Below are 17211 nucleotides of genomic sequence, written 5' to 3' on the forward strand. Positions count from 1 at the left end.
AATCAAATCAACATCAATCTCATATTTGGTGCATTCGTTTTAATGGCAAGTAAAAGATTAGAACCTTAACTTGCTCAGGGTCGGATTTTTTTCTGTGTGACAGCGGGTTCTTTTCGTGATTGGCTGCATAGTGTCATTGCATCGTATCGTGTGATTGGCTGGACACCTATCACTCACTGAATTACACAGCAAATTGATACAGAAAAAAAAGTTACATATCTAATTCATTCGCAGTGCGTTTACTGTGCTGGATAGGTTTTCTTGTGCGCTGACAGTGTGAGACCAGTGCGCAGTTGCACAGCTTAGAGGGAACATTGGTGCCGTTGCATCTCCGGTAAAAAGTAAATCGAAATGAAAGATACCTTTCATTGTATTGCCTCGCGTCGGAAACTTCGCTTGTCTCGAAACATAAGGAAATTTCCAGCTGCTGCTGCTCCCTACTGGTATGGAAGAGAACTACATGATTACTATTCCAGGCAATCGACCGCACAGGCATACATATTGTATAATTTCCCACGGCACACCTAACAATATCTTGCGGCACACCAGTGTGCCGCGGCACAAGGTTTGAAAAACACTGCTCTTATGGATAGGAGGAACAGGAGCCGACCCGAGCTCACTTATGGCAACAGGCAACTTGCACCCTGAACAAGTTGCCAGACAATCACAAGACATAAATAGGGAGAGACAACCACTGACACTCACGTTCACACTGTCACTGAGTGGGAACTGAACCCACATTGCCTGTACCAAAGTCAAGCGAGTGTACCACGAGCCCACTTCGATATCCTCCTCTAACTTTCGTGGCCTTCATCACAAGCTCATCTCTTGTTCTGGTTTACGTTTAAGAAATCTGACGAAAGCTCAAAATAACAGAAGACAAAAGTGCATTGGAACTGCAGCAATTTTTCCTGTCATAAATGATCTAAAATGGAATATGATTAGTTATTATCTGGTGAAAATAATGAAGTACTCCACCAAATAAAGATTTGCATTACCAAGTGCCATGAAATCGTTCCCTGGCGCTGGTTAGCGTGTGGAACAACTGTACCAATGATTGTGCTCACCCACTGATGTCATCCACAATACATTACACGGCAAAGCAAATGCCCAATTAGCATGCTTAGGACTAGTATCGGTTTCAATTTGCAGGAATTCAATGCTCAATGCGACGAGATGAATTCTTTGGATCCGAGCACCTTCTGTTGATGTGATTCCTAGTGGTCACTGTTTTAAGGAATGGCTTGTCTCGGCTCTGATCCAGTCCTCCAAAGTTGAAAAGTGACTCTCAGAAGTCATGTGATTGGTAGAGTAAGGGTCTTTAAGATTCGGGTGAGCAAGGTGTGGTTTTCTTCCACCGTCCTGCCTTAAAACATTCGTGTTGGTGCCGTTACTCATAGAACGAGGAAGAAGGTTGGTGTATGTGTTCGCGTGGGGTTCTTGAGGAAAAGGCATCGCAGGCAAGGTAGACTCTTGCTTGACTGAGACGTGAGACTCTTGCTTCAGTTGGAACCCCGTCTGAGATTCTCTTCCGACTTGGCCCTTCATAAATTCATTTCTTTCCATTCCCTCCAGGAGTGGGAAATTTCCCAGCCCCTGAGCACTCTTTTCTGAACCAGGAACTGTGCTCTCCATCTGAAATGGACTGAGGGCACTAAAATTGTTCCACGCATTTTGAAAGCCCTGGTTCTGACTCCCAAGGTGGTTCTGGACCCGGTTATCAAAGGCAGGTCCTGGCCCCTGGTGCTGTGAATGGAAGAGTGGGTGGGACTCAGGCTGGCTCATCACAGGAACTTGAGGAACTGCGTCCAAGCACTGCAAGTCCCTCATAGAGAGCTCAGGGAGGAGACTGCTTTCACAGGGGAAAGCAGAACCATGGTTTTGATGCTGTGGCCGACAGTTCTTCGGCCGGGGCGGATTGCCCATGATGTTAGAAGGATTGACGGAGGCCGTATCCATCGGAAGTACTTGGTTGGGGTTTGTCCAAGAATGGCTGACTGGAACATTTGCATGGTAGGGTTGGTTGAATGCAGGTTGCTGCTGCATTGGAGGTGGAGGCTGCCTCGGGTACATGCTGAGGCCTGGGGACAAAACAAAAAATAAATAAATAAAAATAAAATAACTTTTATGACAGATCAACATAGAATTATGATGATTTTGGTGTCGTGATAGGTATAGTCATTAAATGAAGGATCACTGCCAAATTAGCTAGGACCCACTATAGCAGGGGCGTCAAACTCATTTTAGCCGCGGGCCAATTCGGAGTTACGTCTTCCCTCGGAGGGCCGTTAGGACAATGAAACCACAAAATTATTACTTGTACACAACAAATTGATAGATTACCCGTTTTAAAAATCAGTCAAGTGTAATAGTTTGCTCAATTATTGTTCAAGTGAGAGTAAACGGGGTAACAAAATCATTGCAAAATCGCAACGTTATTTATAACACATTACAATTTGACATTTCAGTACAGATTTTAGCAAGTTGACACACACGATTTGCTTTCGCGGGCCACATAAAATGACCTGGCAGGCCGGATCTGGCCCCCGGGCCTTGAGTTTGACACCTGTGCAATATACCATCATCATGCTACCGTAAAATGCGACTGTCAAGGGTGGCCACTTGCCAGTTGGGACTTCTCATTTTACCGGTGTAATAAATCCATATAAATACTTGATGGAATGGGGAATGACTGTATTTTGAACACGCAACTGGAAATTGTTGGAACTGGTAACTACTTCAAAATAGGAAATGAATGTAGGGACAGATAACTATTTGCAACAGACAAACATAATTCATGAATCAATTGAAATGGAAAATGGGCACTGGTAGTGTTGTGGGTAAATGTGGTCAATCTTTGGTAGTGTTGTGAGTAAATCTGTTTTGAAAAAAGATGACCTGGCAATACATTGCAATCATGGAGATAGAAGGTCACGGAATATCCAAAACTCCTGACACCATTTGTCTCGGGATCTTTTCTTTTGTATGTCCTAGAGTCTCTTTTAAGGTACTACATGAATCAAAGTCATTACTGTACCTTGCATGTGATTCCTGGTGCTCTGTGGCACTGCCCTTTGCCTGCTCGTAGCCAGACTAGAAAAGGGAACAGCTAGAAAAATGCAGAAACACCTTTGTCACATTCATGCATTTAGGTACTCACTCTGGATGTGAACATACTGGGCATAGGGCTAATGTTTAACCGATTACGTTCAGTGGCAAATCTTACCTGACAATCCGGACATCTTCATTAAATTCTCTCGACTGCGTTTTTTCTTATTATAGCCATAAGGGTCTAGAAAAAAAACAAGCATAAAAAGCATAAAATATGTATTGTATGAGAAAGGTCGTGCAGCTTCTTATCCAACTAAGTAATAAAGGGCGGCCACCATCCGGTGCATGTTTTCCCGGCATACCGGCTCACCTTTGTCATCGGGAAGATATCGGAAGTCCAGTGGCTCGCTCACTTCCACATCGGACGGTCGGCGTAGCTGCATGTGTACAGTGACCGACTCCGTGATAGAGGTGTTGTAGAAAGGCGGCGTCTTAAAGACGATGGCCACTTGGCGATGAACGTCGGCTTGGGAGAATGAGCCTTTGGCCTCCCAGCCATTAGAAGAGAAAAATCGGACTTCTATGTCATCTAAAGGAAAGCGGGATGACGGAAACATGAGTATGCAAAGAGATGAATGGCTAAGCCTCAGATCAGAATCGGGGTGGAGTCGCTTAAAATTGTACTCTAAAGCAGCAGTCCCCAACTTTTTTTGCCCACACGGACCAGTTTAATGTCAGACAATATTTTCAGGGACCGGCCTTTGAGCTGTGGCGACTAAATACACCCAAATAATATGATATGACCTGCATGAAAACTGTGGTATTTTCTAAACATAATAATAAACACGAATCATGACACAAGGAACGTCCTATCTGGCTGCAACACTCTCTGGACGCTATGGTAATGTTTAAACGGCCTTCAAAATAAGATACACTGCAAATACAAAGTGCATGAAAAATACGACTCACCATCGCTGCTAATTATGCAGAGTAGGCTTGGTGTGTGGGAATCTCCCGTTGAGATAAATCCGTATTTTAAGTAGGACCCCTGATGCTGTCTATTAAATGTAGCCTTCTTTTTTTTTTTGAAAGTCGTACGCTCCTCTTCTGTCTCCTGGCTGGGCCTTTTCCCCTTCCCAAAGAAACTTTCCAAAGGTGTTTGTTTTTTTACTCATTTTGCTCGCTCCTGGGTTTCATTTTAGCAGTAACCTATCACGTGACCAAGAAAAGCGCCTTGAGCTGCGTCAATAATGACACACTGTAGATGGATGTAATAGAGAATTCGGTTTGTTTTTTTTTCAAAATAAAACATCTTTCAGATTGTGAAATAAATAAAACGGAAGTAATGTAAGTTATTTAGTCTTTCTGTGCGGCTCGGTACCAATGCTCGAAAGCAGGGATGTCAAACTAATTTTTGACGCGGGCCACATTTTAGTTACCGTTTCCCTTGGAGGGCCGTGATGACTGAAACCATGTAAAGAAGTCAAGTTAACTGTTGATTCAACTCTTGTTTAAGTTACTATCACGAGAGGTTTCGTCACAAGAAAATGCTAAGAATATCTCTCTTATTTATTACATATGAGAATTTAAATTTTTGGTAGACGTTTTAGAAAACATCGTGGAAGTTGACATGTTTGATCTGCTTTTGCGGGCCACATAAAATGATGTGGCGGGCCAGATCTGGCCCCCGGGCCTTGAATTTGACACCTATGCTCTAAAGGACCAGAACTTTGCAATAATATGACTCAAGTTAAAGTAAAATGTAGACCCCCAAATAATGACTTGAGTAAGGGTAAGTATTGAGTGAAAAATCTAATCAAGTCAGTGTTCTACCATGCTCCGTGTCACGTAAATGCGTCACTTTGGAAACGTTGCTAACTCCTGTTGACTGGTCCAAATGTGCCAAAAAATCACCACTGGTTACGGTAGATTGGTGAAACATAGTCATGTGACAAATGTCTCGCTGGCAACAGAAAAACAAATAGATTGCACAAGCAACAATAAAAATAAAAGCAGTCAAGTAAATGTCGCGACCCACCTCTGTCTAGAACAAGAAACAGGAAGCAATCGGAATTAAACACCAAAAAAGAAATGGAAAGGAAGACACTTCACACAGTGTACCTTTCTGCACTTTATCACAAAGGAGGAAGATCTCATCTCCTCCCTTAACAGAGCCGCTGTTGCTGTTGACCCGACAGATCCTCAGCTCTGCAGTGTTTGGGGCCCCTGTCGTTTGAAACATACAAGAGAGCAAACGGGTGGAATCACAGGTGGCGTGTCAGGTCGGAAACACATTTTGAGCGCCATCAAGGCAGATGAAAACAAACTGAGGGGCAGCATTCAAGTTGAAGCCTCGCCAAGTTGAGTCACATGTCTGTTGTCAGAAGAGGAAGTACTCCATGGTGACACTTGTTTGAGGGTTCATGTGTACAGTATACAACTTCCCCTTTCTCAATGTGTGGATGTGCGTGCGTGCATGTGTGTGTGTGGTTGTCTGTGTGTGTGTGTGTGTGTGTGTGTGTGTGTGTGTGTGTGTGTGTGTGTGTGTGTGTGTGTGTGTGTGAGATAAAACACTGAATTAGTTCACAAGTGACTGAAGCACCTGCAACTGTTTTAAGAGATACATGTGATAATTCTAACGGGCGCAAATGAGGTTGAACAATAAATAGTGCAATGTTTTTATACTACTTTTGCACAAGTATTATCATAGGCTTAAATTTTACGTCCTCTGCTCCAAATTGAGTGGTATGTTATTTTTCTTTCGAAGATTGTCCAAAGACATGAGGACGTCTATCTTACGGTCGTATTTGCCGAAACACACTGAACAGTCAAACAAAACACAGAAAAAGGAAATTAAATATTATAAAACCGATTCCAGTGAGGTTAGGATGTTGTGTTAAACATAAATAAAACAGAACACAATTATTTGCAAATCATGCTTGACCTATATTTCATTGAATAGCCTGAGGTTCACTTGTGGAATGTTCCAAACAGGTGTTGGATGAGCATTCCTCAATTTTCTTTTTTGCCACCTGTCCTAGCTTTTTGGGAACGTGTTGCAGCCATAAAAAAATTCAGTTAATGATCAGTAGCTAAAAACAATGAGGTTCATCATTTTAAACATGAAATATCTTGTCTTTGTTGTGTATTCAATTAAATATCGGTTGAACATGATTTGCAAATCACCGTATGTTTATTTAAGACAAGGTCCCAACTTCATTGGAATTGGGTTTGTGGATGATTAAAGCGCATCTAAAAAGTGACTCACATGATTGTGATGTATTGCATTATTTGTCTTAAGTTAAAATGTTAATATTAACAGAGGTTACTTATCCACTTGCATGATGAAGGATGATAAACATGACCTAAAACATGACCTGTACGGGTACTGCAGACTTTTGTGATAGTTGCTCGGAGCCAAGAATTACTTATTTACTTTTCCATTATGATTTTCCGGAGTAAACTTTGAAGCCAAACATGATACAAAGAAACAAACAAGAACAAAAAAATGTCACTAACTGTTGTCATAGATGGGGTTGCTGACTACAGGGTTGAGTACTCGAGTGTAGTGGCCGTTGTCATCTTGCAGGAAAACCTGTATACACAAGCGGACCACGTTCAGGTCATACTCTTCTGTCTGCAGCAGCTGCTCTTGCGGCACTGTGGTCACACACATGCACAAACACACATGCACAAAAACACCAAGACACTTGTTATTATCGGAGAGCAATTTCAAAGCATATTTTGATATTACAGTCGACTCGTTTCCGCAGATAACAAGCTCATTCGTGAGTAGACGGCACAGAAAACGTAAAAAGAAAACTCCACATAGCTGAACGCACTTAAAGCGGCAATCATTGACGCGATGTAGAAATGACTCCTGAGAACGTCTGTATGAACAATGATTTTGAATTTTTGTACAAATATCTTCACATCATAGGCATTAAACCAGTGGTGTCAAACATACGACTCGTGGGCTGAAACCGGCCCCCAAGGAGGTTCGATCAGGCCCGCAGGATCATTTAAAAGTGAATAAACGGATAAAAGACACGGAATGGATATTTTTAATAAGGTGCAATTCATGGAGTATTCGCTAGGGGACACACTGTTTTGATCAGAGTAGAAGACAACATTGTTTTGATCAGAGAAGAAGACAATAGCAGCCTCAGTCTGTCGCTGAGACACACCCAACACCGCAGACGATATCAAGGATATGTGAATACTTTATTCTTTCCACATTTAATAGCACTCTCCTTAGTTTGTAAGGTGTAGGCAGGGATTAAATTTAGATTTTATATGCACATGTGTAAATGGTTTAAAAATTCCTTTCTTTATAAATCTCGTTTAATCTTAAAGTGCATTACTATATTTTTCAATACCAATTACTTGTTAAAGTTTTGTGCCTTTGTACAATCAGTGGGAGGATAAGGAAATCTAAGGTGCTTCATGAAATGTTTTGTAAAAGATATGACATTTTCCAAATGTTCTTGTGCTTCTTTAGACCAAAACAAAGGAAAGACATATTATTTTGGTTATTTATAGCAGAGTATGGTATAATTTTAATGATCTGGCCCACTTGACATCTACCAAGGTCGTATGTGGCCCCACAATGTGAATCGAGTTTGACACCCCCACATTAAACACACCTTGCAGCAAGACTGAGATACGCTAAAACAAAAGCTGTCAAACACCGGTTTTCAGCTCCCCACCTACAATTTGTTGCCACAGTGACGCTGAGCAATGTCACAGTCGAGTGGAAAGAAGTGTGTGTGCCCGCGCGTGCGTGTGCCTGCGTGTATAACTGAGAGCTGAGACTCCCAACACAATTGCCTGAAAATGGCTTGTGACGTATGTGAAAGTAATGTAGTGGGACCAGAAAGCGTGAATCTTTGACTGGGGTGCTGCGACGCACGAGATGGAAACTCATTCATCTAGAACGTGTTGAGTAGCATAAATATTGCAACTAGCTTGGTGGGTGTTTTTCCCTGCTCGCTTCTCTGCGCTTGCAGAATCAAACATCAATGTATCTATGCAGAGAAGCGTGACTCGCCTCCTGTGGCATGGGTGGTAATTTTCTTCTCACCAATATGTACACTGGAAGTGAAGTGAGTGAGTGCTGTTGACCACTGTTTTTAACCCTTTCAGCGACAGTGGTTACTACAGTGGACAGCTTATCATGTTATCCGGTTACAGGGTGCATGAGGATATATCGATGAAATGGAAAGTGTTTGTATCGTGCTTGATTATTTTTCACATGAATAATCTTTGATGAGTGCACTACGCTCTTTAAAATAGTATATTTCTATTTCTTCGATGTACTTCTTGCATTACAATCCCGTCAGCCCGATAGTAAATTGACCGACATTACAGTATATTGCAAATGATCTTGAGCACTGGCGCCGAAGGCCAACTGACAACGACGGTTAAAAAGAATGCATGCCCTTCACTCATTTTCTATTAAAAGGTGGTCATCAATAAATATAGGGAGCTAGCACTCTAAATATAATGGTACCGGGGGGGATCATGCTTCAAAACAAGAAAACTGTTGCTTGTAGTATTGCTGGACAGGATTTACGCGATTTGGGATTAATATCGGCGGTGATTGGTGAAGACTGGAGTACGGGTAGAATTAAAGATTTGTTCGTTTTACTCTTTTTCAGGCATGCTGAAGGACTTATGAATAAATAGGCAGTGTATTGACAAATGTGTATACCTACAGTATATTGTGTGTAAAGTTTTGGTTCTGTGGTTCTTGAAAAGGCTGGAATGAATTAAAGAAACTAAAGTGATACTATGCTAGCATCATCTGTGAACAGATAACATGCTTAACTACTGACAAGTAGGCACTTTTTCACGCTTACAAGCGTGGATCTGTCAGGGGAGTTTGTGAGTTTTTAATGGAGGTTGGTTGAGTGTGTTGGGATGAATAGAGAGAGGAAGTAATGCCCTCCGATGCAGGGAGAAGTCAAGTTTCAGAGCAGAAGTGAGCTAATGAGAGACAGCGCGCAAGAGAGCTACATTGTACATCACACAAACGGTGGCAATACAGTACTGCTTTTAGTGAAAACCATTGGTCAGATGGTACTTCTGTATTAAATGTATGCCACCCTAACTCTGTTGATGTTAGTCTCACTAGGATTAGTAGACAAGAAATTAATTCAAGCCCACCAAAGTATGGAAGTTGAAATTATGCCAAACGTGAACATACTTTTCTCAATCGGCTGCATATGTGTACAAAACTGAAGGGGAAAAAACCCAAAAGAAAAACGTAAAATAAATAAATGTATAAACAGTTCCAGGGCGCTTGTGTCTTGCGCCTGAAGTAGGCAGCATTTTCACAGCCCCGATTTTTTTCAGCGGAAAAGTCGGTGCTGATGGACAGTCTGAGGCTGGATGATGCATGGCTTGAGGAGCCGACGACGAGAAGAAAGGAGCGTCAGCGCGGAGCGCCAATGCGGATGTCGAACTGGGAGTCGCGGCTTGGAATTGAAGCGGATTTACATGGGACAGGAGGAGAGAGCCAACCTCTTTTTCGTTATGGATGCTACAGCTTCTTCTTGTTTTCAAGCTTAGCTTGTAGCAGACGTGTGCACATAGCAGTATGACGTCTTTGATCCACTGGTGAAAAGGACACTTTGATTTGCTCCTCTTTCATCTATAAATGCTTCAGACAACAAAGTGTATGCAGGAAAGTGGTTAAGATTGCACGATTGTCTGTGTCTAATGTGTTGTCTTGTATAATTTTGTCATTTTATGTTAACTTTTCTTTTGATGGCGGTGCGGGCACCCGCAGCGGCTCCTCTTGTTGTATGTTGTGAGAGGGAAGAAATTTCATCTGTGCTGTACATCACATTTGACAATAAAGTTGTACTTGATACTTGACTTGATAATTATAAATCGGCTTCACTTAAAAGTACAATTGACGATGATGACCGCTTGTTATACCAAGAAAGCTAACGGGTTCAGGATCAATGAGCCCTTCAAAATCTCGCTCAAAGGTACAGTACTTCGATGGGGCTGTGGGGGAGCTCGGATCAACCCACAATTTGGAAATTATAGAGTTCCCATGATAAAGTATGGCTGTGGTTTCACAGCTCACTGCATACGGCATCAAGCAAGTCGATTTTTCCTTGCCTTGGGAGTTGTGAATGGTGCCCATTTAGTTAGCGATATTCTTACTGTTGTTCATGTGATTGTTTTATATTTAGGGTGAACTGTAATTTTTCCGCTTGTCATATAAATATTGGCTGTAATTATGACATTTCGAGGTTACTAACAGCATGCAGTGAGCTAATTTGTAGCGACGTGAGAATACTGCACGTTGTGATGCGGCACAACAAGAGTTGCCCAATTACCACACAACTTGCTGTTTGATTGTTAATACTGATGGAGTGTTTTAATTATTATTTCACGACTGTGTTAGCGTAGATACACATGGTGATTTTCATACAAATTTAGGTATTGTCTCACCGTAGGAACGGAACTGGATTTTCAGGATGTACATTAAAGCCCTAAAAGCAGTCATTTTGCAGCAGCCCTCAATTCGCATCATGTGAGCTGCCTGAGGGGGATACGTTCAAGACACACAACAGACTAAGATTTACAAACTGCTTTGGCGTTGCTCCTGATGCTGCGCTACCAGTAGGTGAATGAGATAACAGCGTAAAGCGCTTCGAGGACCCAAGGTAGAAAAGCGCTAGACAAGTGACGGCCCATTTGCCATGTGTATAATTCTCAATTTGGACATGGCGGCTGTTGATTCAGCATCACTCAAAATTTGGCAATAGATTCATGGGGTCTGACCCATATGTATTTTTTTTAGGCTGATTCCAATATTTCAATGTCCGATATACAGTGATCCCTCGCTCTAACGCGGTTCACTTTCCGCGGCTTCGCTGTTTCACTGATTTTTTTAGTGCAGTTTTTTTAATGCTTTTAAACAGTGAATTGCGTTCTGCATCCTGATTGGCTAAGGCACTGACCGACGTGAACAGTCTCCGCACCTCGTCTCTGTACAGCTTGCCAAATTTACCTCAGTGAGGATTAAAACATGAAAGTGACAACAACCAGAGGCCCTATGAATCCTCAGTAGGCTTCAAGGTCAGAGGCACTCAGCCATGTTTGTCGACAAAACGTAAAGCAGGAGTCTAAGAATTAAACGCATCTCCCCGTAGTTTGACAGCTGCATGACGAAAATAATAGCTAACTTCGCTTTTAACTTCAACCCCGCCGCTCCCAGTTAACACCTCCCCCCTATGAATGAATCCTGCATTCCCATATCTCACGCGGCATTTTCCATGTGCTCAATTGAGCAACTGTGACCAAGAACGGGGAAGTAGCCTAACGCTTGTTTGCGTGACAGCGGCCGCTGTCTATCTGCACAGGCGCAAAATGGAAAGAGAGGGGAAATGGCGTTTCACTAGATATCTAAAATCAGAGCTTTGGTGGGACGTGAGAAAAAAAAATTGGGTCAGGCTCTTTTGAAATGTTTCAACCACAGCGGCAGCGGCGTCAACAAAAGGATCATGAGCAAAGACAACTCAGTACTGATAAAGATAATACGCTCATAACATGATGACATGATATTGTAACAGCAGCAAAATAAAAAAAAACAAAAACAACAACAAAAGGAAGAAAATAGTTACCAGATGCCTATCTCAATTATTTCATGACCGCTGAGATATGAGCAGTCACACTACGCCACTTTGATCCCAGAAAAAGAAAAGCAAGATGTCATAACGTTGCATACCTTTGGGGCATTTTAGTACTGAATCTCAAGATTAAGGATTAGTGTACACTGCGATGCATTAAGCAGGGTTATGCTCCCCCCTTTTGTTTATTTTATTTGTATTTTGGCTTAGCAACAACATTAAAAAAAACAAGTTGACAAGACGATTGCAGTTTGTAATTTTCCATCCATTTCATTTTCCATAGCGCTCGTCCTCTGTGAGGTCACTGGTAAACTGGAGGCCGGGTGACTGGTCGCCGGCCAATCGTTAGGGAAATATCAAGGGAAACTCGAGAAAACACTGGCATGCGATTTCTATTGAATTGTGTTGAGAAATTGTAGAATTGGACCTTTCTGTTGACGACAAGCAAAGAAATGAGAACATTCATTTCAATGCACTGTTATTAGAGGATTGCTAGGATTGTCTCGTGTGGCATTATATAACTCAATTAATGTCTATCATTTGTTGTTTTTGCGACATTTCGATTCAATTTCTGATGGAACAGTCATTTTCAGCTCAATCGAAGATTGGTCATGCTGTGGTTTTTGTTCAGATAAAATCGCCACAGTCGGAATGTCACAATGTTTTAACAGCCGCGTGAATGCGAATGGAAGTCAAGCAGTATTTGTCACGCAAATATTTCATGCTGTTTGCAAGTCTGCCTCATAGTTTTGAGGTCCGGGGTTTCTTGGCAACGGCCTTCCTGTGTGGAGTTTGTATGGTCTTCCCATGCTCCTGTGGGTATACTGCCGGTAGAGTGGCTTCCTCCTCCAAAAACATACGTGGAAGGTTCATCTGTGACTCTTGAATGTCCTTAGATGTGAATTTGAATTTGTCAATATGTGCATGACTGGCTATCGTCCAGGGTGTACGCTGCCTCTCTCCCCTAAGTCTGCTGGGACAAGCTCCAGGTCACCCGAGACACTAATGGTTTTGTGGTTTTGAATCTACATGGAGGGCAGCTTTAACGCTGGGCCCGACTGAATGAAAGGTGGAATGCACAATTGGGAACACAAGCAAACAAACTGTCCCCCTTTTTTGTCACCACTTGGTTTCATTCACATGACTTTGTTATGGAAGATTTCCTCAAAGAGCAATGAAAAGACTGAGACAATCCCAGGACTCACCATTGAAGGGGTTGATCCTTTTGCTAATCCGTTGTAAAATGGCATCTTTCACCTCCCGCTTCTTCACACACCGGATCCCCAGATTCTGGAAACTAAGCCAATCACGAAATACTACATGAGCCACGGCAACTACAGAGGCACAAACTTCGCAAACAATTTGCCGAACAATTAGTTAGCGGGCTACTTCCTGTTTCATGGAGCCAAAATGGCATCAGAAATGCTCAATCGACGAACAAAGCCTTGTGCTTTATGTAAATGTTTACTATAGCGAGGTCCATGAGAGAATTGCAAATTTGACAAACCAAAATATTCTGACTCATTCACACATGCTCGAGCACACACACACACACACACACGCACGCACGCACGCGCACAACCTCAGTTTTCCCTTTCTACCACACGTTCGGGGTGTATCAGTGATGTCACGTGGGGAATTCCCATGATGCCATTTTTAATTTTTTTTTCGTGTGTGTGCAGGCATGTTTATTTATTTGTGATGCTTGACCTATTCAAATAGCGACGAAGGTGATAATGATTCAGCTAGCATGTTAGTACAAGCCCCGTGAAACTCACGCGATTACTTTGCGATCCGGCCCAAACTCGGCCTCGTAGTAGCCATCTGTGCAGTCCCTGCCCACCAAATCATGAGGATGTGGCCTGTATGGCTCATTCTTTGTCACCAAATAAACACACACTCTACCCTTGCCACTGTAATTCAGAATCTGTGGAGGAACAAGAGGGAGTGGGTGGAAAAGTTGATTTACAAGCACGCACAAGGAAAGTCAGTAAGTGAGTTCAAGAAAGGATGTCGCGACAAGTTTATTTGAGTGGACAATAAAACAATAAACAGTCGTCACCTGCAGACTGGGGTAGGTCCTGTTGTTGTCCGTGCTTTTCTCACCGGGGATGCTGCCAGCCGAACGACCCTCACACTTGTACCGGAAGCGCATTCCTCTCATCCTGGGTTGCTCAAAGATGCGGATCGCCGGCTCGCCCACTAGGGAGGGACGGTGGTCCAAACAATCAGTGAATGCAAATGCAGGAAATAGTCAGAGAACCAAAGGTAGCAGCAGTACCCTCATGAAAGGCTTTTGAAAAAAAATGGTAAGTGATTGCTTCAAAATTAAAAAAAAAAAAAAACTCTGACCCATGGCTGGTTATTATTCATTTGTAAACAGCATGTCACAACATGTACTATATTGCCTTTTTTATATTTAAAATGAAACTTGAAATGCTGTAAATCTACAAGTGCTGATAAATGGTGGCCGTCTGTTTGGAAAAAAAAATCCACAAGTTGAAAAAGTGTACGTAGAAAGACCTCATATTGTTTTCATATAGTTTTATCCACCAACGTGCTTTAAACACAAACTTGATAAAACACACTTTTTTTAACACATTGTAAACTGTATTTGATGACAAAACAAAACAGGGAAAAAAATCACGCATAAAATGTATGGAAAATACTGTCCTATGTATCTGGGATTGTAACGATTTTCAAGGAATGAAATTTTCAGTTTCAGAGGTTGAATTTTAGGAACACAAGTTTGCCAGCTAGAAATGAAACCTCTTGAAATATCTTCTTGTAAGGTTTTTTTCAGCTTTTGTTTCATCGTGTCATTACTTGTTTTATACTTTGAGAGACAGAAATAGCTGGTTAACTCTTGTCATGATAATTAACATGTAAATACTATGTCGGTACTGAACCATGCACTGTTTTCTTTTTTTTTCAACACTATGAGGTTTTGGTGTAACGTTGGTGCTTTGTCGCAACTTCACATTGTCTCTGTACAGCGCTCCGTGTTGCATCTTTTAAGTGGTAGTAAAGAGTTGATGTGTTGGAATCGCTAGTCTCAGCGTACTGGCGACATGTTTGCAGATGACCATTTTCTGGTTGGTGTCTGGCTTTTTAAAACCGTAGAATTACAGTTCCCTCTTTTCGGCGTCAAGTCGTTGGACTCTGCTTCCACTTTATTTGCTAAACTCTCCGCACCTGCCATGTGGTTTACAGTCATGCACCTCCGGCACTGCCATAAACGAGATGTACACATGCAAAGTGGCCTTTCTGCAGTGACATCAGCCTTCGTTCATTTGTCATACAATGTTAGCGTGGCGTCTAATATCACTCCCGTCACACAAAAATCCACAATTCATACGCTGCGGGAGCGCATGCACACTGCACAGACTGTTTGTTGAACTCAACTCACACGCGAACGGCGTTGAGCGTCACATAAGAGTCTCCTCTCGCCCGTTCTGCAGGCATGACCAATCAAGGCACGCTTAATCCAAGAGTAACATTTGATGTGGCTCTCCTTTCCGACATGTGAGGGCATTCCTGCGATATAGCGGAGCTGCAGCCGGGCAAAACTAATTAAACCGCGATGCGCTTTGTGCAACTTTTGGTGTCAACGCTGTTGACGCTGTTCTTAAACTTATAGAACGACACAAGTGTGCCTGTGTGAGAGGAACTAAAAGTGAACCAGGAAGTTTCATGTGATATGAACAGAACTTCGATGTGACAGGTCTCTCTTTCTCCCTCCCTCCCTCTCTCTCACACACACACACACACACACACACACACACACACACACACACACACACACACACGCACACACACACACACACACAAGGGTGCCAGGATAAAACAAGCCCTGTCGCATTTCTCTTCTAACTGCGGTGTGTATCGTTTGCCAAATGGAAAAATCTGATGCTCACACCACAGACAGATAATGTCTGTCCCAAGATGATCGTTCGAGTCCTACAAAGCTCAAAAACGCAGCTGTGAAACAAAACAAATGCCGCTTGATTCTTTGCCTCAAAACAAAATGGGGAAGTGAAAGTACACTGCTGTGCATTTATTGAGTGATGGAGCTTGCTTTTCTGTGTGGTTGTTTGACTCTTGAATTGTACTTACTCTGGTGTGGGTCATCCTCAAGCATGGAGGGCAAAAGAGCTGGAAGTAAAGAATCACACGGGAAAGAAAAATGTGACCTCCAACTATATTGATGAACGTGTCTGCTGAAGGTTGGGTATTGCAAAATAAGCTAGTTTAGCAATTTCCTGACACAGTGCAAAAACGAGCTCACTGTTTAATAAAAGTGAAAACAACAAGTTGTCATTTAAGAGACAGACATACTGTATGCAAAAGTAGTGTTGACATTCTAGAGCCATATTCACCATACACATACCAATGTATTCCTAATGTCATTTTTCATTCATTACATCTTCTACTGTTCGACTACGGTACAATAAATAAAAAGGGGATTGCTACTCACCATCCATGATGCACATGCAAACGCTCTGTTGACTTGTCACAGGTTTCTGACTTGCTCAGAGTGAGTGACAGAGGACTCGAACCATGGAGTCGTGAAGGAAGTGCCCCGGCGGAAATCCCCAGCTAGAAAGGGCCAATCAGCAGCTTGTGAGTCACTTCAGAGATCTTACACACGATGAAGAAAGTTCTTGTTTTAAATTGCTGCTTCCATAGTCTCTCTCTCTCTCTCTCTCTCTCTCTCTCTCTCTCTCTCTCTCTCTCTCTCTCTCTCTCTCTCTCTCTCTCTCTCTCTCACACACACACAGACAAATGAGCGAGGGGTGGAGAGACAAAGGGAAAGAATTGAATCTGAATATGAAGAACAGTCAGATATACAAAGAACTTTGCATTATATTTGGGATTTTCATTATGATTATGACATTATTATTTAATATCGGTGCTCATGTTAAAAGTTAAACGTCCTTAATTTTAGGATGTCCCCAAAATTCCGCATGGAAGCCACATAAATTCAAATCGAAGAATTGGGGTTACTTTACCTTGTTGGATTTATGAAACGTGAATATGAAGAACTTGTCTGAGATAAAAGTGCTGCATTATTATTATTTCATCATTACATCATATTGGTGCTCATTTTAAATTCTAAACTTTTCTTATGTTTATTTGTATGAAATAAAACAATTCTTCGTTTCAACAATTTAACTTTTTGTCATTCATGTGTAATTTATTTTTTCGGATGTGTGGTCTAATTAAAACATGTTCAATGGGTCACAAAGCACAAAGTTAGATTAGAAAAATAACCCACACAAAATGTGTTTTAACACCCCATTTGTTTTCAGGAGCATCCGTACATAGACCTTTTATTAAATGTTTTTTTTAACTGTACAAAACCACCAATTGAAATATAAAATAAATGGTTCGTGAGGTTGTGTTATTTATTTTATTGTGATATTACTGTATGTGTGTGCTGATGTTTTAATTGTTTAGTTTTTGGTCCTTGTGAAACTGTTTTATTCTTTTCTTTTCCCCCTCTCTG

General features: G+C 41.9%; 1 protein-coding gene across 1 annotated transcript; it reads right to left on the reverse strand.

The window, feature by feature from the left end:
- Positions 1–210: 210 nt before the first annotated feature.
- rel (v-rel avian reticuloendotheliosis viral oncogene homolog) lies at positions 211–16327 on the reverse strand. Its single transcript, XM_019882209.1, has 11 exons — positions 16180–16327; positions 15819–15857; positions 13765–13904; positions 13481–13629; positions 12908–12999; positions 6571–6711; positions 5173–5277; positions 3422–3640; positions 3227–3292; positions 3038–3109; positions 211–2081 (listed from the first exon to the last, which is right to left on the reverse strand). Exons 1-11 carry the CDS (start codon positions 16193–16195, stop codon positions 1225–1227), a joined length of 1896 nt encoding a protein of 631 aa, XP_019737768.1. The 5' UTR covers positions 16196–16327; the 3' UTR covers positions 211–1224.
- Between the last annotated feature and the right edge of the window lie 884 nt (positions 16328–17211).

The sequence above is a fragment of the Hippocampus comes genome, unplaced genomic scaffold (genome assembly GCF_001891065.2).
Source record: "Hippocampus comes isolate QL1 unplaced genomic scaffold, H_comes_QL1_v1.1 scaffold36, whole genome shotgun sequence".
Taxonomy (NCBI): Eukaryota; Metazoa; Chordata; class Actinopteri; order Syngnathiformes; family Syngnathidae; genus Hippocampus; species Hippocampus comes.

Excerpts from the sequence above, each read along its gene's own strand:
- rel (XM_019882209.1), bottom strand. Across the intron at positions 13,630-13,764 it reads GGACCTACCCCAGTCTGCAG|ATTCTGAATTACAGTGGCAA; the intron begins GTGACGACTGTT and ends GTTCCTCCACAG. Across the intron at positions 6,712-12,907 it reads AAGGATCAACCCCTTCAATG|TGCCGCAAGAGCAGCTGCTG; the intron begins GTGAGTCCTGGG and ends GTGTGACCACAG.